Source organism: Rhopalosiphum maidis, chromosome 2 (genome assembly GCF_003676215.2).
Source record: "Rhopalosiphum maidis isolate BTI-1 chromosome 2, ASM367621v3, whole genome shotgun sequence".
Classification (NCBI taxonomy): domain Eukaryota; kingdom Metazoa; phylum Arthropoda; class Insecta; order Hemiptera; family Aphididae; genus Rhopalosiphum; species Rhopalosiphum maidis.
The window spans coordinates 17,005,900-17,028,073 of NC_040878.1; the positions used below are offsets into that span (position 1 = coordinate 17,005,900).

General features: G+C 30.4%; 3 protein-coding genes across 4 annotated transcripts; 1 reads left to right on the forward strand and 2 right to left on the reverse strand.

Moving 5' to 3' along the window:
* Positions 1 to 365: 365 nt before the first annotated feature.
* Positions 366 to 2,696, reverse strand: LOC113553208 (transmembrane and ubiquitin-like domain-containing protein 1). Its single transcript, XM_026956410.1, has 4 exons — positions 2,314 to 2,696; positions 2,022 to 2,231; positions 1,048 to 1,333; positions 366 to 954 (listed from the first exon to the last, which is right to left on the reverse strand). Exons 2-4 carry the CDS (start codon positions 2,227 to 2,229, stop codon positions 489 to 491), a joined length of 960 nt encoding a protein of 319 aa, XP_026812211.1. The 5' UTR covers positions 2,230 to 2,231; positions 2,314 to 2,696; the 3' UTR covers positions 366 to 488.
* Positions 2,697 to 6,205: 3,509 nt separating this feature from the next.
* Positions 6,206 to 14,314, forward strand: LOC113554856 (zinc finger protein 836-like). 2 transcript variants are annotated; one of them, XM_026958924.1, is made up of 6 exons: positions 6,206 to 6,848; positions 9,231 to 9,350; positions 9,423 to 9,482; positions 9,754 to 10,101; positions 10,173 to 10,244; positions 10,509 to 14,314. In XM_026958924.1, exons 2-6 carry the CDS (start codon positions 9,348 to 9,350, stop codon positions 14,004 to 14,006), a joined length of 3,981 nt encoding a protein of 1,326 aa, XP_026814725.1. In that variant the 5' UTR covers positions 6,206 to 6,848; positions 9,231 to 9,347; the 3' UTR covers positions 14,007 to 14,314. The 2 variants fall into 2 exon arrangements, with proteins under 2 accessions (XP_026814725.1, XP_026814726.1); XM_026958925.1 differs by lacking the exon at positions 9,231 to 9,350 and having other exon boundaries at positions 6,207 to 6,848.
* A 3,727-nt stretch (positions 14,315 to 18,041) lies between these two features.
* Positions 18,042 to 21,518, reverse strand: LOC113554857 (UV excision repair protein RAD23 homolog B). The gene is made up of 7 exons (XM_026958926.1): positions 21,228 to 21,518; positions 20,393 to 20,471; positions 20,099 to 20,291; positions 19,885 to 20,035; positions 19,686 to 19,815; positions 18,585 to 18,898; positions 18,042 to 18,522 (listed from the first exon to the last, which is right to left on the reverse strand). The coding sequence occupies exons 1-7, from the start codon at positions 21,291 to 21,293 to the stop codon at positions 18,412 to 18,414; spliced, it is 1,044 nt and encodes a 347-aa protein (XP_026814727.1). The 5' UTR covers positions 21,294 to 21,518; the 3' UTR covers positions 18,042 to 18,411.
* Between the last annotated feature and the right edge of the window lie 656 nt (positions 21,519 to 22,174).

The window sequence follows — 22,174 nt, forward strand, 5'->3', positions numbered from 1 at the left end:
AAATCTTTGACATTTTTTAGTAGTGTAGATGTAACTTGAGTTATTTTGATCGATTTTAGATATATGACAAGGCAAAATGAATTTTTAATTAATTTTTATTAATGATAAAAATAAGAAATATTTAGTCCAAAAAACTTTTTTATTACTAATTCTTAAAAGTTACTTTTATTATTATTTGAGTTAAATAATAATATAGAATTCATGCATATCAACAAAGCATTTGAGGTCAATTTTTCTAAAAAGCCATAAAAAAAAAATGTAGAACATATATAAAAAATTCAACTAGTTTTTATAGAGTAATAGTTAAATTAGAAATTAAATTAATATTAAGTGTCTTAGTAGAACAAATAAAAACAAAATTTTCTAAATAAATTAGACACCATGTATTTATACAAATACCTTATTTATTACATACATTTTTAAATATTTTGAGACCCGCTTTTGTGCTTACTTTGATTTTATATACTGAAATATAGCATAATTACATATTAATGTCCAGTTTGCGGTCGATGATGTTGTTGTTCTTCATTGTCCACCAAATAAGTGAGAAAGGCAGTGAACAAAAAAATTCCAGTCAATATTCCCAGTGTACCCGTAGATGTATAAGAGAAAAATGTGTAAAACTGGATTCTGGCATACCATAGTAATGATATTATTATTGTGATTAAAGCAGATAACAATGTAGCCAAATTCCATTCACGTTGAATTGGTCCAGGTTGACGCTGACCATGACGTATCGTATTTGGTAGTGGTTGCTCATTAGTATCATGGTTTACAGGATCAGGGGTTTGTTGAGCATTAGCAGTAGGACGTGGCTGATGTATAAGACAGTGTACAACACAGTTATCATGAAGACCACAACTACTCAGTGATGCTTCATCATCATGTAATACTTTTCCTTGAAATATCAAACGAATAATTTTATTTGATGTTAGCTCATTGGTAAAATGTCTCCTAAAATAAAAATAACAACATAATATTTACAATAAAAAAAAAAAAATAATAATATAATAATATTATATTTTCATTGTTCAATTGTTATAATACCTTTTGAAAACACCAATGTTTTCTTGTAACCTGCCTTGAACTAAACGACAGTTGTCATTTAAATATTTAAGTCGTATCCTTATAGAGTCTTCATATATTTGCGGTTCATTAGCAATATCATTGGTACAATTGCTTTGACTAGATTCATTGAACTGTTCAGTTTTGGTTACATCAATATTGGCAGCAGCAGGATTATCATTTATATTTTGAGGATTGTCATTGCTTAAAGTAGAATTTGTTTGAACCCCATCATTTAATGCAACTGTTTCAGTTGTCGATTGTTCACCTGAAATAATTTATTTCATAAACTTTTACATGTATAACTAAAAATAAAATTATTGCAAACAATTATAGTAATCCTAAAAGTAATAACTTTTCTTTTGTTTATGATTACAAAGCAGTGATAAAGATTATTGGTTAAAACTCAAAGCAATAAAATAAAAATTTCTTAAATCAAAAACATAAATTCTTAAAAGTTATTCATCAATAATAATTACAAGTGCATTGCATAGTTGTATCTATAAAATGTCTAGGATTAAAAACTAAGTATGAATAATTGAAATTATTAAAAATATACACATACTTAGTAGTTACAATAAAATTGTAATTTTTAATGATACTGGTTAATTATGTCTCTATCATTAATCATTAATCATTAATAATTTATCATTTTTTTGAGACTGTTTATTTACATTAGATATCATCTACCATTTAAATTCAAATACAATTTAAATAATTAAAGATCTAGATGAAAATATTTTTAAAGCATTTTAAAAATAATAACTAAGTAATAACTATTCATCACATTAATTATTTTATTTAATTGAAGTATTATATAAATATATATTTAGAAATAAAATAATTAAATCTAAATAACTAGATAAATTTTAATTTTCCATGGCGATAGTTTTTTTAAGAGTATTGTTCCGATACGATTTATTATAGTAATAATCAACAAATAACAATATACTTACTATTGGATGGATTAGAAATTATGGACACAGTTCTCGTAGCATCGTGGTGTCTTCTTCTTGTACGCCTTTCTAAAATGAAAACAGCACCACGAAATATTTGCATTTCGGCCACTTGTGTGGACATCCATAGCAATACGATTAGCACAACAACAAATAGTATACCAAAAAACTGAATAACTTCATCACCAAATCCTTCCACTAATGCCATATCTACATAATTATAAATTAATAGAAATGAACACTACAGTCTGCATTTATCATCAACAGTGTGCAAATTACTAAAATTACTTACTGTTTTATTTTACTCAAGAATTACAATTCTTCAGTTTTTCCCACTCATTTACATGATTATTGTATTAACACCAAATACAACTACCTAGGTAGTGCTTCATTATTATAATATATCAAGTATCAACATTCACAATCTATATTTTATTATTATTGGATTATACAATTTCAAGGTTGTTGAAATATTATAGTGTTGTTAATGATTACGGTAAAACGAATTAATTTTTAAGTAAACTACAAAATACATTAAACTAGTTTGAGCCCTTGAAATCGAAGGTCAAATCTATAAATTTTTAATTCAATCTCAACGTCGATGTCAACTATAGATTATTGAGCGACTTGCGAAGTTGCAACTATCAACTATCGTCTATCAGCCTATTTTTCCAATTTATTAAATTAAAAAAAAAGTGCATTTATAAATTTATTATTGATAATATAAACATATGACAACAAGACCTACTACTGCTACTACCAAGAATAAGTAAACAATTATCATTCATACTACTGACGCTATCTCGTATTCTCGGGTGCAATTTCTTATTAAAATGCATATGCATTATTCACCATAAACATATAATAATAATATGTCTATGATATGTACAGAATAAAATATATTATGTATATGCATTATGTATTGGCCAAATGAGTAAATGGTAGAAAACAATTCATGTATCCATGTACTATAAAAAGAACTAAAAAGTAATTACTAACTTGGTACTTGGATAAAGTGGATTTATATCCAAGGGCAATAACTAATAACTAATAAGCATAGACTAGAATGACTAGATAATATATATTATTGGATTTAAGGTAAATTGAAAATTCAAAAGTATATTGATAGACGATAGTGTATTAGTATATTAAACAGTGGCGTAGACATGATTTTTGAAAGGAGGGGATCGAAAAAAAAGCTAAATGGGAGGGGGAAATTGAAAAATCCCCGGCCTCCCTAAACTTTTTACTTTGGTAGTAAAATATAAGAACAAATTATAAACAATGAAATTTGAATGAATATAATTTGAATTGATTCAAAATTCACATTAAACACAATATGGTAGATTATTCACTCCAATACTTCATAAAGTCAAAATGTCTGTATTATAAAATGCTGTATCATTAAATGTATAAATAAAATAAATAATAATTAAATTAACAAATCTAGTTTTATATTTTTTTTTTTTTTTTTGCTAGTTAGTCTAAAACTTCTGCTGTAATTAAATATTTCTATAAACTGGCTTAAGTGTTAGGCCATTTAGCCGTTCCTGTAACAAATACATTTTCACACATTTTCAATAATCCCGTGAGTGTCTTTTTTTAAATTTACGTAGTACGTACTATGTACTAGTGTACTACGTATACGCGGTGAACTAAACCCAAAGCGATAATGATCTCATTAGCTATTTCTCATAATGTAATAACGATAATACCTGATAACATTTTAAACACAGGCTCACAATGGAAGCATAGCCCTTTTAGTCGAGCATACATACATAAAGTATTGTTTTTTTAAATAATAAGATATGCTATAATAAAGTATAAACATAGTCGTTATTGAACATTTCGACTAAATAAACATTACTTTGCTACAAATAAAATAAAATTATAATGGCATTTAGTATTAAGAAAATTTTCATAATTCAATAGCTCGATAGATCATATCACAAAATATTGCATTTTAGTGCATACTGTATAATGTAAGCAAAAACAAAAAAATAATAAAAATCCAACGGGGGGGGGGGGGATCTGACCCCCACATCACCCTTGATATTTAATGTATGCAAATCGTATAGGTAGTATTGTATTTATCACGAACTAAAGTTTAAAAAGTCTAGTCTTTACAATTACACCTTTGGTAAATGGTAAATTTTTTTTATAGTGATCACAGCTGCAATTGTAGAAGATGTAGTATTGTAGTACATTGTATATCTATTATTTATAGATTACAGCCGTATTACTAATTGCTATATAACAATTAACTAGTGACAACCTTAGATCCAGTGGCGTATTTACGAGAGGTAATTAGGGAGATATATCCCCCCTTGAACCACCTTTTTTAGCTATTTTTATATTGTTATAGTTGTGTTTTATTTCTATTTATCATTCTATCAGTAGTTAATGCAATTTTGAGTTGTTTGGCATCGACAATTTTAATTATATCTCCTCTCTTAAAGAAATCCTAAATACGCCACTGCCACTGCTTAGATTATAGTAAATTAGTAAGATCACTAAAATCTAAGCTAACAACTAACTCATTAAAGATAATATAATAGTGAACTAACTATAGTGATTATCAACTGATAAATGATAATTATAATAATAATATTTCTAAATTGTTTATTCAAGCTTATTTCGATGAAAAAACAATAATGGTTTTTGAGCATTTGACTAAAGCTGTATAGAATAAATCCACTCAAGGCCGTAACTAAAATAAATTTCGAGGGGATCTAAATTTTTTATAGATACTGAAAATGTATAGGTAATCAATAAACTATAATCATCACCTACACTAAAATGTTTCTACTTGTAAACATTTTTATAGGGGGGTTCCTGGGCCCTCCTTACAGTTACGACCTTGAACCCACTATTACAATATTATCTTTAATAGTAATAGCCAATAGATACTACACGAGTCATGAATATATGGTTCGAAAATGTTGATAGATCCGCGATTTATTTCATAAACCATAATCAGATTGCTCATCATAAGTTTATTTGTTCCAAAAAATAAGCCTATCCGTCGCTTATAAGTCGTAGAATAATAGGTAGATTATGAGGTATTCTATAATTAATCTGTATTAGTATAGTCGTATAGATTACAGAGCACGCACTAAATTTGAAAGATCACCATCACGATATAAAGCATCATACATTAATTACTAAGAAAAAATTTTAAGTTCAAAGATGGTAATATTAAATATACTAATATGGTAATATATGTCAAATCGTGTAATAGTGAGATAAACATTTAGGTACATACGGCACCCACTTGATAATGCATATACTAATAATTAATAAAAATAGATCATTATAGTCAATACAATAATTAACAGACAATTATGACTTATGAGTACATTCCTTAAAAAAACAATATTTATCACAGGGATAGATGCGTCGATAGTAACCGTGATCCTCCGTCATAATTTTGAATACTCCACCATATCCCATGGCTGAATAGTAAATACTGTTAAATATTAATATAATTATGAGTTTGATTAATGATTTCTGACAGACCAAAAAGTAAAAATCAAAACCATATTGGTTTAGCAATTATTATAGCAAGGGCTACTGTAAGACTTTCTACAATAGTACCTACCTAGTCTATAATACATTTAAAAATACGACAGTCAAAATTGAAAGCCATACTTTAACAAATTTAATTAAAATACAATATTAGCATATTACTGTCGTACTGTTAAATTATCGAATGAATTTAGAAAAAATTAAATTCGAAACCACTCGTCCCTCAAAATAATTATGTCCAGAAACTCCGGTTCGTTTTCCTACAATCCAAGCAACTATTCTTTTATCAATGCCCAATTCCAATTGCCTTTCGTTATAAAATATAAATTAACGACTAACGAGTTATTAAATTGCATTATAACTCGTTAACTATTCAAATGAAAATATTATACAAATTTAAAAAATAAAAACTATACAGTTATCAGTTGATAATTGTACATCATGATTGTTTATTTTAGCCTTTCAGTGACAACTGACAAGCCACAAGTTGACAAGTCACAAGTGAACGAGCACGACGTCAATTGATTTTAATCAAACGGGGGGGCTGTTGCTGTGACAGTGGGACCGTTGGCCACACTGCGACTAGTCCAGTGGTGCGCGGCCACAGGCCGGAGACACATCCGACGGCGCGAGGTTCGGTTGGTACGAGCGCCAATGGTTCTCTCCCCTCGTCTATCCTGCCGACCGTATCGTGGAATCGTGGTTCCGTTTACATCGGTTTACAAAGTACAGACGGCCGACGGGGAATAAAAAAAAGATATAAGCAGTTAGTAATATGTCATTCGGTTTCGCGACTTCGCGATCTTGTATGCGCGCCGTGCTCCGGTGATCCGCGTATCCGTGTCCACGACGTTGGACCCATGTCCCGTCTTTCGGTCTGAACCCGACGCCTCGCCGTGCCCGTCGCCCGCGCCGGATATCCAAGCTCGCGGGTGCTCCTGTGGCCGCCACTGCAGCTGCCCGCCGGTTCGTCCGTCGTCCGCACGACGGGCCCGGTCCACAGTCATCCCCGTCCACGCCCGGGCGGCCACCGCCACCGGATATCCATGCTCGTGCAAATGGCCGACTTTGGACGTGGGCCAGTTATGTAAGGGGCCCCGCCGCACGACAGTGACGACACACCGCCACCGCCGCCGCCGCCACCACTACCACCACCTCCACCACCTTCCCGCCCGCGCACGTCACTGTGAGTGGCACCGCATTACTAGTCGTCGTCGTCGTCGTCGTCGTCACTCGGCAGTGACTTTGGACACATAATCAGACTTCGCCCGGAACGGATAGCGGCTGCGTCGCGCAAAGGTAACGTATTTTGCAATTGTTTGGAAGCTAATTTTTTTTTTTCGATCTTGTTCGCGTTTTCTCTCGGGTGTACCCCCAGGTTCTTTCCGCGGACTCCGCACTCGGGCCACGACCTAAAAATAATTGGTCCTGAGCGATCGGTAGTTACAGTCCGACGCAAGGGACCGGACGTAGCGCTCGGAATTTTTTTACACTCCTGTCGGCGCGCGTGAAGGTGACCTAAATACACCATCGGTGTTACGGATGTGGCGCGCGCGTAGAATGTAGAACGACGACGTTGGCGACCGTCTAGGAGTGTGATGTAGCAGTCGTTTGGCGAAACGAGGTGGACGGAGGGCGGTGGAGTGTTGGGCGTCAGTGGCAGTGCGGTAGGGAATCGTCCGTCCAAGGGGCCACGACCGGAGGCGGCAACTGGATTTCGGTTCTCGTTCTTTACATTATGTAGTGCCGTCGCTGCCTGACCGCCTGCCCGCCCGCTCGCCCCGACGACCTGCTGCGGCTAATTCGTTATGCGCGTGAAAACACTAACGCAATACACCTGCCGCCGCTAACGGTGCGCGGTTGACGATACGCTTCAGGATTTTTACATATTATATATATTTTTTCACTCCGGCCGGGAGTGGTGCCGCGTGTGCGTGTGTGCGGAACGAACAATCGGCCGGCTGCACCTCCTTCTGGTTCGGACACGGTGGAATTGTTCTAGGGAAACGAGTGTGTGGGCCGTCGGCGACGACTACGATTGTGGTGCTGTCGTCGTCAACGGTGTTGTCTCTAACTCGACTGGGCCAGTTTGTTGTGCGAATCTCGTTCGGTAGTCGGTCAAAAGTTGTCCAGACGGTCGTGAAATTTTTCTCTTCTCGGAACTACCGTTAGTTACTCGGTACATGCTCGGGCTTAGTGGTTATCTATTAACAACAATATTTATAATAACATTATAATTAATTATATATGTATTATTATTTATTATTTCATAATTCTTTCGTTTTGTTATCATTTATTATTGATAAGATAACATCTAGGCTTACCAAAATTTGAATTTTTCATTTTTATCATCACGCCATCGCGTTTTAGAGGGAAATAATCGTATTCCGAACATTTCAAGCACCGTGCGCGCATGTAAGATTTCATATTAAATTTATGTATAATTATATACAGCAGCTGCAGCTGTTGCCGCCGCCTTCCAATTATTATTGTTATCACGTTTCTCCTCGGAACAACCGATTCTTTGAAAACGATTGTTGTTATATTATTATTGAAATATGTATTTGTACCGACTTTATTATCATTTAGCGTGATACTACAATAAAAATAATATAAATATACTATTATTATTTTGCTTTGTAATAACATACAAATAATTCGCCTACAGGTGTTGAGAACGATAAAATGGTAATTCCTAATTTAAATTGAAGCAAACCAATCTAGTTAAAGTGTAAAATATACATTAGAAATACACGAAACCATATCATATAGTAAAGTGACTGTTAAATTTATAACTTCTCTTATTTTAATAAGATTTTAAATAATTGAATTTTCCTTATATTGATTATACTTTCATCTTAAAAATATGTTTATCTTAAATAATTATTTTAATATTTACTTGTTCATTTAATAGAGCCATTTTTTATTAATAAGTTAAGTACTTAATCTATATATTTATTATTTTAACATGGGTTAATTAGTTATCGGTTATTTTGTATAAATACAAATCTTAAATTTTCACATGGGTAGTGGGTACCCACAGAATATATTATACATTATATATAGATAACAATTAGTGGTGTTACATACTTTGAATTTTGAAAATTTTATAACGTTTTTATATTCTAAAATATAATTAATATTTCAAAGGTTTTAAAGATGTTGACTAAAAATATAAAAAAAAAAATATTGTATACCCTCTTATAGTACTAACAAATTTATACTATGAAAATTAAAATTTGTTAGTTACTAAATGTTGCAACTACAATTATTCTATAGCTATCCATTGTTATTATAAGATTTTGAGCAGAGTGATGAATATATTAAAGTTACAATATGTGTTTTTAAATTTGTAAAGTATTGTACCTATTTGTTTATATATTTATGGATACCTACATATTATTATTCTCTTATAATTATAGCTAAATCATAACTAGGTATATGCTTAGTTATTAATTTCCCTAAGTATCTAAACAAAATAATTAATTTTATCTTATCAGTTATTTTCATAAAATAAATAGATATAAAAATTTTAAAAATATTTCACTATTATTGAAACTTCAATATATATCAATAATTGTAATAGAAATTAAATTTAGTGAAGAACGTTAATAATAAAATTGAACATATTTTACTTCTGATTTTACAAAATGTATAACTTTAACCTTTGGTTTGTTTTAGGATATAACCAAAGTACTATTGTCACTTAAAGGAAAACTTTTTACATTTTATTTTCTATATTGAACCAGTAAACATGTTTGTTGAGAGTATTAATTTCTTAACAATTCTATTTTAAAAATGGTAAAATATTTATTTTGTGTTATTTATTTAATAATAACTTTTATATTAATATAATATTGTTGTTTGTTTTAGGAATCCAATAAGTCTATACAAAATAATAAAATGTCACGATTACATCACATTCAACCAGAAGTACGTAAAAAATATTGTTTTTTAACTATACTATTTTTAATATTTATTTATTTTACATTTACAATTAAACTCGCTCATTTTTTTCTTTGTAAAATGTTAACTATTAATCAATTCAGTATATAATATTACATTTTGTAATCCCTTAAAAGTATATATATATTTTACATCAATAATTAAAGTAAATTCTATATTTATTTTGTATTGAAGTGTATATGGTTTTTTAAATCATATGTTCAGACTTTAAATTAAACTTAAATATTTGTGTTTTAAGGTATCAATTTTTGCTGTTTCTCCAAATCCTCCTCCCAAACCCAGGAAAATTAAAAGTGAACCTCCTCCTTTAAAACCAGCAATATGGCCTTCCAAGCAACCTGCAGCATCTATGCAATTACAACAATTTTTAAAAGCGCAGCGTTTGAGTCAAAAGCAACTTGTTCAAAGGGGGCCTCCACCACCACTTAACAAAATGCAATATTTTGCTAATGATAGCCGTACAGAGTATCAAAAACAACAACAGGCAATGCATCAAAAAATGATGCAGCAACGTGCCATAATCAGTAACCATACTAACAATAATAGTATACGGGAAGATTCTCCAAACCCAATGGATTTTCTAGAGGTATCTATCTAGTGAAATTAAGCTAGTATTTCTTCTTAGTTTATAATTTGAATATTTGTTATTAATTTTAGATTGGAGTTCATGCTGATAATTGTATTATAAATAATATTCCGAGGGATAAACCAAGATCAAATTTTAAATTGGTAATGTGTTAAACTATAAAAGATAACCTATTGAAATAATGTTTAATTTTTATCAGTACTCAAAACCGGTTAAAATCTCATTTATTCAACTATATTGCATACAAAATTGCAAAACCTATAAAACTAAAACAATTATAATATATACAATTATAGAACTAAAACTTAAACCTTGTTTATTTAATAAACTGTTTTGAGGCCTGATTTTTATTATTTTATTTTAATTATTAATTTAATATGTTACTTATCTAATATAATTAAATATAGGGAGGAAGTATATCACAATCAGATTCTGGTAGTCGTCGCAAGAATGCTAATCCAAGAAAAGTAGCTCGAGAAAATGAAATTGAACCACCAGGACCCAGTGATCATTTTCTGCTTTCTCAGATTAAACAAGAAAATCTTCGTCAATCCTGTTTGTTATGTGAACGGAATTTTAGCAACAAAAATGATCTAAGTCAACATATATCTGAAGTGCATGGTATTGAACCTTCAGATTTACATAAACTTAATGGACATTTAGGTGAAGACGAAGAGCTTGCTGAAAGTATGATGGAAGCTGAAACTGTGTTTTTTTGTGAAGTATGTACTAGAGAATTTCAAGACAAAGCTAGTCTTTGGTTACATATGGTTAGAGGTCACAAACAGGAAGCTGCAGTGACATGTGGAGTGTGTATGAAAATTTGTAGTGATAGTAAATCTTTAATGGAGCATGTAAATATCCAACATCCTAAAAATTGTGATACCGCGGATTCCGTACAACGTAGGTATAGATGTCAAGTTTGTGCTCGGCAACATGATACCAAGAAAAAAATGATGAGACATGTGGTCATCCACACAGTATACGATAATGATGGTCAAATTATTGATCCTGATAAATTAATTATAATTAACAATAATTTTCATCCAACTAAATCTTCAAATAATGAACATTACACAATTAGCTGTCAAGTCTGTCATAAAGTATTTCCAAGTGAAGAAAAACTTTTACGACACATGTCTTCTGTTCATCTGATGACTGGTTGTGATGATATGATTACCACAACGGCTGTTACAACCACCGGTAATTCTCAAAGTAGTTTTGTGAATCGCTGTGAATTATGTGGTGAATCATGTGGTTCTCGTACAGAAAAATGGTGGCATGTTCTTAAAGAGCACGGCACTAATGAAACACTTATATGTCCAAAACCAGACTGTAGAAAGTTATTTGTTTCACAATCTTTACAAATTGAACATCAATCTCATCATGAAACCCAAGGTGAACTTCCTAATACTTGTGAAGTATGTGGTCGGTTATGGCCTAATAGAAATGATTTTTACAAACACATAATGGCTGTACATGCCGAATGTATGCCTTTATTATGTGGTATATGTCTAAAAGTTCATGTGGATGTACCAAAACTCAGAGAACATATAAAAGAGAAACACGAACCTTTAGTATCCAAGGAGAATGCTATTTATTGTGATATATGTGGTCGCACTTATACCAAATGGTCAAAAATGATGAGGCATAGATCAATTCATAATGTTGAAGACCAAGTATCTCATTTTGTAACAGATCAATTAACTGAAGTGAATCTAAAATGTACATTATGTCCTGATACTGAATTTAAAACTGTCGAAGAAATATCTGAACACAGAAAGAATGACCATCAACTACATGTATGTGATCTTTGTTCAAAATATTATAGTGGAAACAATCATTTATGGAAGCACGTTAGTAGACAACACAAAGGTCATCCAGATGTCACATGTAGCTTATGTGCACGTACATCTGCTTCTAAAGTTCACCTTAAAAGGCATATGATCAAATATCATTCTGATCCGGTAGATCAGCTTATAGACAAGTCAAATAATAGTATTTGTGCTGAATTAAATGCTATTCACCAATGTATAAGATGTGATAAAGTATTTAGGATTAGAAGTTTACTGAAGAAACATCTTAAATATTGCAAAGGTAAAAGAGATGTAATGCCAATTCCCAAAGAAAAAGGTCATTATCCTTGTACAAAATGTGGTAAAACATTTGAATATCAAACTTATTTAAATAGACATTTGAAGCATAGTCACTTAGTTCAATACTGTGAGATATGTTCCGAGGATAAAACTGGTGAACATTTTGATAATAAAATGTTATTAATGGATCATATCAGAGAAAAACATGGAAACGATCCAGAGTTGTGTTGTGATGTTGAAGGTTGTGACAAAGTTATGAGAACAAAAGTTGATTGCCAGAAACATAAACGTGATCATGTTCGTAAAGTATTTTCATATGTTTGTGAGTTTTGTGGAGATATGCATTCAAATAAAAAAACCTATAGAAAACACTTAAGGCAGCGACATAAAGAAAATACTCAGTATTTATGTGGTGTCTGTATGGAAGTATGTGTAGACAATGATGGTTTATCAAAACACTTACATGAAGCACACCCTCAGACATTTTCAAAGTCAAATATTTGTCAGATTTGTGGCAAAATGTTTACTCTTGGAAGTAAAGTTGGAGAACACATAGATAAAATTCATGGTAAAAATTTAAAACCTTGCAAAATCTGCTGGAAAGTATTCAGCGATATGGATAAACTTAAAGATCACATTGAAAATCATCCAGCAAAAGAGGAATTCCCCAAAGTAGTTACTCCTGTGAAAAAACCAATAGAACCAAAACCAAAAACTCCCAAACTATATGGTCTTCCTAAAGAACTCGCTGAGCTTGGTTTCAATGAAGAGCAACAGGAGAGTTTGAAACGAGATATAGATGACGTTACTTCAGATATAAATACAAAGAGACTGAGAAAATTACATTCTTGTACAGTTTGTTACAAAAGTTTTAGATTTGAAACAGATTTATATGATCACAAACGAGAAGAGCATTCGATTATTGAAGACAGTTATATGGAAGAAGAAACTGAGCGCAAGGAACAACAGCCATCTTCTATACCAAAAAGTAATAAAACCGTGTGTGGTATATGTAAAAAAGAATGGATAAGTTTGAAACATTTTTGGCAACATTTGATAAGAGCTCATCGCACAGAAGCTGCATTCGTCTGTGGTATTTGCTGTAAAATCACTAAAAATTATGATGAGTTAGCTTTACACTTAGATAATCACCATCCAAATGCCACAGTTTTGTCGTTATTTGCTTGCGATGTTTGTGGTCGCAATCATAATGCATTTTCGAAACTACAAAAACATCGTATTATACATTCAACTGCACCACCTACGTTCCAAAAATATCATTGTGATGAATGTGAACTAGTTTTTAATTCAAAGTCATATGGAGAGAAACATATTTTGAGTCATGGACCTGGTAGTAAATTGTGCAAAGGTAAAGATTTGTGTCAAGAAATGGATGATGACATGTTGGATGAACAAATTGAAGAGGAGGAAGAAGAAGAAGAAGAAGAAGAAGAAGAAGATGGTGTAGATGTTAAAATTGAAAATAAAGCTGACGATGAAGAGGAGGAGGAAGAAGAAGAAGAGGAGGAGGAAGATGTAGAACAAAACGATGACGATGGAGATGAAGATAATGATAATGATAATGAACAATTAGATGATGTTGAAGACGAAGAAGACATAGAACAGAATGCAGAAGAAGACGACGACGATGATGAACAAAATGACGATGTTGATGCTGAGGAAGATAAGGTAAAGGTTGAAGCAGATGATGACGAAGAAGAAGATGTGGAGGAAAATGGTGTTGATGATCAAGATGACGATGAAGATGAAGAACAAGAAGAGGAAGAAGATGACGATGATGAAGTCTAATTTAGGTTCCTATTATTAAGTTATTGAGTTTTTGGAGTTGTTGTGTAAAACCTGTTGTTTTTCTATTTATTTAATTTATACAAAGAACTTTTAGTGACCAAACCATTTTGAAGTCGATATCTTTGAAAGAATACATAATATTATTTAAAGACTGGTACCTATACTGCCACTGACTGGCAAAACAAATACATACCTACCTAATTCTTGGTATCATTACATATTGTATATACTTTTTATACTTATAATAGGCATGGGTTTTGTTCTGTGTATTACATTTTTATATTAATATACATACATATATATATATATATAATTTATTTTTAACACCAAATAAATAATCATTGTATTATATTTTTGTTATTTACTGTTAAAAAGGCACTTTAATACCTGTTACGCTATTTGTAAATATTCTTTCAACTTCATTGACATTGTATAGATAATACCCAATTACATATTATACTAAGTGTACGAATTTTTTTAAGTAAGAATGTACGTTATTGTAGAAATTATTTACTAAGCAAACTTATTTTTCAACCAAACTATGCATAATTTTATATAATCTGTGTGTAGTCAAGAATTGTCATAAGGGTTTTTTTCTACTTGAATTTTACTTGGATCAAAAAGTATAGACGTATCTAATCAATTATACAATAAAAACATAAAACTATTATTATTTTTGTTGTTTAAATTAATTTATTATTGTCTTAAGTTTTGATGAATTTTTTTGTTTCCTAATTTATTACTACATGGGTTGGTTTATCCGTGTAATGTCACAGTTGATGATCACATCAGCGATAATTGATGAATTAAAAAAAATTCACTGATTACTGGCTATTGATGTCAAGAGATCATTCCACTTTATAGGCTTAATATGCTTTAATTTTGTTTGTTTGAGTGTGACTGGTACGAGTAAATTTATGAATGACAGGCCTACAGGTATTTGGATTTCAGATATCGCTTATCATTACCTCAAATCTTGAGAACGGCTTCTTTGCAACGTTCTCCAATGGCTATCTAATTTAAATATTAAAACTTAAAATGTTTATGCTGTCTTTTTTCGACATTATATTATCAGTATTTTATCATTTTAATCTAAAATTTTACTTCACGATAAAAATCTTTAATATCTACTACATAGATACTTGTTATAAATTATTTTTAAAAAATGTTTGTAGTCTATGGTATTAATTTAAATATAAATTTAAACAGCAACAGTTGTATTTTACTTATATAGAGATGAAATAAAACGATATTTTTGTTTAGTTTACTTTCTACATTTTCTGAATACCCAATTAAACAAATACCCATTGGACATTGATTATAAATACTATAGTATAACGAATCGAGCAGCATGACCACTTCATTTCCAAAACTACTTCATTTTACCGAACGAAAACTTCTTGATTATTATATTTTATCATCATTCATAGCCTCATAGGTACTGAAATCAGTTGTAGGTAGGTACAGTGCCGTACTGCGAGGGGGAAGGCCAAGAGAGCATGCGTCCCGGGCGCATGGTTTAAAGGGGTGCCAAAATTGTTTTATAACATATAACATAATATATGATAAATAAAAATAGAGGGAAGAATATTTTTAATTTTGCCCTTGGCGCCAAATCTTACCGGAACTGCTCTGGGTAAGTAACACGTCTTATTGTAACTTATCTTAATTTATGGTTGTACACGGGGACACTTCTTGACAATAAGATCGGGGTGGTAGCAAATGGCGAAAATGTCTTGAAAATACTAAAATACATCCCACTTTTTTTTTCAGATTATGGGTATGGACTACGGGGTGATTCGTAAATGAGAACTGAGAAAAATTTTATATTTCCTTTGCTTTATGTAGTATTAGATGTAGTAAGCATTAGCGTCATACCTATCATACCATTAATGAAATAATTTTGATTGATGATAAATGGTTTACGTTTTGAAGATAATTACTACCTACGTAGTATTTATCAAAAAAAAAAAAAAATGATCAATGAAAATCTTGTAAGTTATAAAACATTTTTTATGGTTAACATTAATTTAAGGGGGTGGGAGGATATGGTCATAAATTTATATTTTGTTTAGCTTTCGCTGAGAAAACAATGGAAATTGTGCCAATTTTCGGTAAAAATAGTCCAACCTGGCGAATTAAGAAAACACCAATAGATAATACTAAATTACTAAGTAACATAAATTTAATCATCTTTATTAGTTTATTAAAATTCTAGGTATATCATACCTAGTGTCCTACACTCCTATCTGAAGCTAAGTAGGTATACTCGAAACCTATACAGTGAAACCTCTATTTTAATGAACACTTTTAAATTCTCCGGAAAAATGTATGCATATAATAGGAGTTGTAAGTTATAACTTCCTAATAGTGGACATTTTTTAATTCCCCATGGCTATCCACTATATAGAGGTTTCACTGCGAGGGCGTAGCCAGGGGGTGTTTCAGGGTTTGGACCCCCCCAAATGTTTTTCTGGCCATACGGCCTTGTTTTACTGTACTATTTAGTATAATCGACAAAGAAGCAAGTTCTTTGGTTTTTAGGTAATAAAGTTAGATATTAACAATAATACCCGATATTAACTGTAAAAGTTTGGGGATACAAACATACAAAAAGACAAAATATATAGGAATAAATAATGATAACAATAATAACATATATATATATATATATATATATATATATTCTATTTTTTCTTATTTAGGTGTTAGATACATGTAAAATAAACAAGACTTGGGTATACTATTTAAAAATAAATTATTTTTGATAACTTGTTAAGTATAATGTCATATTATGTCAAATGGATAAAAGGACCACCATCTATAAATTTGTATATCTCATTGCACCAATGTTTGTCTACTTGAACAACGCATTGGCATTGCGCAACTGCATTGACACATTGTGCTTTAAACATTTTAAATGTCGACTTTCGAGTGGGCTGGCCCGCGGCTACATCGACATATATTTTAGTACACCCAGACCCAACTATCACACATCCTACTCAAAAACATACTTAAATTGAATCGAGAAATAAAATCGATAAGTGCGCGTCTGCTCCATCTGTCAACGGGCTAGACGTATACTGTACCTATAATAATATGAATACATTATAGTATTCGTTGACGTACCGGGTGATGTTTGACTTATTTGTTATTTTGATATATATTATTAATAATATCATACTTATATATTAAGTGGATCACACTTCCCAATGTCTATATAACATATTGTGAAGAAATGAGATATTTTTTAACAATATCATTGTAACGTATTTATGATATTAGTCGAAAAAAAAACTCCCTTATCTGTAGTTAATAATAATAAATATATCTAAGTACTCGTGTTAATAATAAAGATGAAAGTGTATAATTGATGTTAAACATGAAACTACTTAAGTACTAAGAAAATCACACAGCAGATAAATAGTAATAGTTAGTACTAATAAAAATATTGCTTTATGAGACCATTTGAAAAACATAATCCTAAATGATGTTAAGAGGATTGGAAAATTAGAAATGGTGATTTTTTGTCTTACATAGGTAGACGTGTTTTAAATCAACGTACCAATTGATCTATGGAAGCAATAATTCTAAAAACAAATTTTGATTTTTTTGCCAAATCTTTTTGAAGTCGATTTTCCCACATTTTTGATTGTACTTCCCTAAATGAGTTATTAAAAAATGGAATATTTCAATTTATAAATAAGGTAATTAATTGAAGTTATAACATTTGCTAGCCAACCTGAAATTTATTTATGTTAAAAACATTTTGTCATATCTATACTCTCTTTCTGCATTAAAACTTATAATAATAAAGTGTTTAAGAATAATATATAATGTTATTTATTCCTGACATCCTTATTGTCTATTAATATTATTATTACAAAAACATATTAGCACGAGTATTTTTAGTTAAAAAAAATTATATTTTGGTTAAATAAAAGGTATACAAATATATTATAGTTTATTAATCATTGACTTCATTAACACTACAAATGAGTTTTACTGTAGTACTAAAAAAAGATAGGCTCAGAGGTAAATATAGAAGTATATTAAATATAACTGTCACATCAAATGTATAGTAACTTTTATTTGTTAATAGTTTTCAAACGTTTAAAAACTATAATGGGAAAAAAAATCAATTACATATAATAAAAAATTATGTTTAAAGAAATTGATTTTATTTCCATCAGAAAGAATAACACAATAAAATTAACCAAAATAAAAGAAATAACTTTAAGGATTGCTCTAACTCTAAGATATTATAAATAAATTGTTTTTCTTTTTGAAGCAAATTTTCCAAACAAATAATTACTATTTCTTAGAAAATATGTTAAATACACAGGTTTTCTTTTTAATATGTACTTATTCAGCCAAATCCTTTCAGTCTTGAAGTCATGGTAATTTAATCATCAGGTTCTTGTGTCAATAACAAATTTGCAGCCATATTTTCATTCTTCTCACAAGCAAAATATGCCTGCACAACTTGGTGTTCTGGAAAGCCTAATGCTTTCAACTGAAATAAATGTAAAATATTTATCAATTGACAGAAGATAATATGTTTATTAAAATACTCACTCTATCTATGGCTTCTTTGTCTTGTGTAGATACAGGCACTTCATATCCTCCAACTGGTCCTCTACCAGCAGCTGCTGGTGCTGCAGCAGCACCTTCACTTGGTTCGTTCAACATGCGAACAAATGCTTCTTGGTTATTAGATATCATTTGCAACAATGCTGGGTTGGTTTGTCCAATTTGCTGCAGTACAGAGTTTAGTAATTCGGGATTTTGCTGAACAACAGAACGCATTTGTTGAAATGTTGGCTGGTTGCGCAAAAAAGCTAAAGGATCAGCTTGGGGAACTTGGCTACTTCCAGTTGAGCTACCTGTGTCTAAAAACAATTGAAAGTAACTAAATTATATTAACAATGAAGAATAAAATAACAATAATACAAATTAAAGACATGACAAGGTAATGTGAGTAACTATTTTATCTCTTTTATCAATCCCTTTAGCAAAAGACAAGTTATTTTTTAAATAAAAACGGGAATTTCAGTTCCAAAAAAAACAGGATTCTAACAGAATAATAAAAGTTATCACTAATAACTAACAAGATAAATATTGTATATCCTTAAAATATGATTAAAATAAACAACTTAAAATATTTTATCTAATATTAATTTAAGTATACAAATATATAAATATAGGTACTTAAAATAAATGCTAAATAAATATAGGCTAAAATCAATGAAAATAAACATAAATTGTGTATCATGAATATGGTTTAGAAGTTATAGGAGTTGCATATTGTTTTGTATGCTCTCGATTTATAGTAGACCAAGTTAAATCTAAGCTAAACAATGTTGAGTCTAAAAATTGAAAATTAAAAAAGCATATTTTGCATACATTGTTGATTTTAAAGAAAAAAGTGCATATTTATTGATTTTCATATGCACATCATGAATAATGAAAACTCGCCGAATATAAATAATTTTAAAATGGAATATATATTACAAATTTGAAAACTGCTGATCTAAAAGTTTGAGCCAAGAATATTTTTGATGATTGAGAGGAAGAGGGTGGTAATTTGTAATTTAAATAATAACATTATATACCTTCCATTTTAAATTAATTTTCTGATAGTATGTCATATCAATAAAGCTATAGTTTAACAATTACCTTCACTAAGTATGCTACTTATGGATTGATTAATAGTTGGATCAGCTTGAAGTTCATCAGGTATTCCAGTAAGTAAATATTCAACTGCTCTGTCTGGATTATTGAAACTAGCTCTAAGAGCATTTTCAACCTTAAATTTAAAATGAAAAACAATTTTTCATAATTTATAATAAAAGGAAAAGAAAAACTATTTTCTAACCTGTGATCTTTCATATCCCATATCCATAACATTTTGAACCATTCTTTCAAATTCATCACTAGACGCAGATTCTGGTACGGAGGCAGGTGTTTCTATCACTGGTGAGGTTGATTGCTCTTCAACTCTAGGTTGTTCAACTGGTGTAGAAGACCTGTATGAAAAATATTTGTTTAAACATTTATGAGAATAATTTAAATATATTGGTAAATTTTACTTCTCCGCTGGTTTCTGAGATGTTGAAACTGATGTACTTGGTTTAGTAACACTGCTTGTGGCACTAGAAGCACCTGCAGTAGTGGCACTAGAAGCACTAACAGCACCAGCTGCTTTTGAAACCATAACCACCACAAATTTTTTTGAGTCAATGTTACAATCACTTATTTTAGTATCATCACTAAGTATTTTTCCTGAATATTGTTCAATTATCAAAAAAAAAAAAAAAAAACAATACCAATAAGATATTATATCTAATAGTTATCTACATCATATTAAATTAAACAATACCAACCGGCATATATCAACTTTTGATTTTCTGCCAAATATTCAGATCCTTTTTCAGCTTGCAGTTTTTCCTTTAACTGTCTTACCTTCAAATTCGATAATTGAATTAGTAATGTGTTGTTTATACAATTTTTATATTAATAATATACAGCATAATATATTAGAACTTTAAACATCAATATAATCATAAATTCTTATAATATAATTATTTAGTAATTTAATTTGATATTTGACAAAAACAACTATACTTTACAACATTTTGTAAATATTGCATTTTTATTTTTTAAAAGAAAAACCAGATAGAAAATACAACATTAAATATTATTTTTTATGGATTAGAATACCTTTCTCTAATTTTATCTTTTTTTTTTTAAAGGGGAAACCATGCATTAATAATGAATTAAAGAATAAAATAAAATGTAATTTTCTTAAATACACTACTTAAACAATATTCATTCATTGTTTAATTTAAATAGTAAAAAATATACACAAATTAATAATACCAACTTTAAAGTTCTAACATAAAATATGTTTATTTTGTAAACAAACAAGAGTAGCCTACGATCAATTTAATCTATCGCACAACCAGCATAATTTAACAAATGAAATTACTTAACATGGTCATTATTTTTATAAGCATGCAATCTACTAAATAAATATATCTGGTAAAAAATATAACAAATGTCAAAGTTAAAACAAAAAAAGCACAATTTTAGATCAGGTATACTGCTTTAGAACATTAGGGTAATGGTTTAAATAAACTTAAAACATTAGATTTATTGATTATAAACAGTACTTCATTTAAATGTATACGTTATACAATTGAAAATAAAATATATTACCGTTTGATCCGAGTCGATTTCCAGTTTGAATGTTTGCTGTTGCAAATTTTTGAACGTGATAAGCATTGTTGATGCTTCCGAATACAAAACTAACAAATGATCTAAGGCGTAAATAGATTCGTAAAATATACTGTGTAAGAGTTAGAAACTAGTAAAACCGATTGAATGTGCTATACAATTAACCATCAACAATGTTAATTTGATTTAACTTGTTAGAAAAAATAACATTAAAAAATTATCAGCGAAAACTATTTTTCTTCGCCGTGAATCCGTGATGTGATTGAAGCCTAAAGGCAGACAATTATGGTCAATGGGTTATAGGTACGTATGAAACATAACCTAAACTAACATTACGATACGTCATGGAAAAATACAAATTTAGAATTTGACTTTTACAGATCTGAATTAAATAAACCGATCGAGGTGAAATTGTTAGGTGGTTTGAAATAAAAAAAATATATATCAAGTCAAAAGCTGAATCCCCGAATTGAAATAGTGTTTTACCGGAAGTTAAAAGTAAAAGAAATTGTGGATATTATATTATCATCAGCTCTGATATCAAATGGCCATTTAATTGGCACACGTGACGTCACAATTCACAACCGTGTCTAGTCACACCTATGACCAATTTTAATGTCAAATCATGACTATGGGTTTTTCGAATAAAAAAAAATAATCTAACATGGCCATTATTTTATTGTGCGCGTGCGCATTACAATCACTTAATACTATACGCGCAAACATACGAACAATATTTGTGGTCGTTTTACTCTCCATGACCCTTGCAAAAACCGCTAAAACGCCGAAATCTTTTCAACGGCCGTCCTCTTGCACCACGCTTATTTAGAATCGCAATTGCCAATTATGGTGGAACTATTTCGTTGAACCTTACCTAACCTAACACTCAGACAATGATAATCATCAAAAATCGACTTGTCATGTCCACA

Coding starts and splice junctions, on each gene's coding strand:
- LOC113553208 (XM_026956410.1), bottom strand. CDS start 2,229: ATGGCATTAGTGGAAGGATTTGGTGATGAAGTTATTCAGTTTTTTGGT. Junction 1,334..2,021: donor AATTTCTAATCCATCCAATA/GTAAGTATATTG, acceptor AAATTATTTCAG/GTGAACAATCGACAACTGAA. Junction 955..1,047: donor AACATTGGTGTTTTCAAAAG/GTATTATAACAA, acceptor TTTTTATTTTAG/GAGACATTTTACCAATGAGC.
- LOC113554857 (XM_026958926.1), bottom strand. CDS start 21,293: ATGCTTATCACGTTCAAAAATTTGCAACAGCAAACATTCAAACTGGAA. Junction 20,472..21,227: donor AAATCGACTCGGATCAAACG/GTAATATATTTT, acceptor TCGAATTTGAAG/GTAAGACAGTTAAAGGAAAA. Junction 19,816..19,884: donor TGGGATATGAAAGATCACAG/GTTAGAAAATAG, acceptor TTTAAATTTAAG/GTTGAAAATGCTCTTAGAGC.
- LOC113554856 (XM_026958924.1), top strand. Junction 9,483..9,753: donor TACATCACATTCAACCAGAA/GTACGTAAAAAA, acceptor TTGTGTTTTAAG/GTATCAATTTTTGCTGTTTC. Junction 10,245..10,508: donor CAAGATCAAATTTTAAATTG/GTAATGTGTTAA, acceptor AATTAAATATAG/GGAGGAAGTATATCACAATC.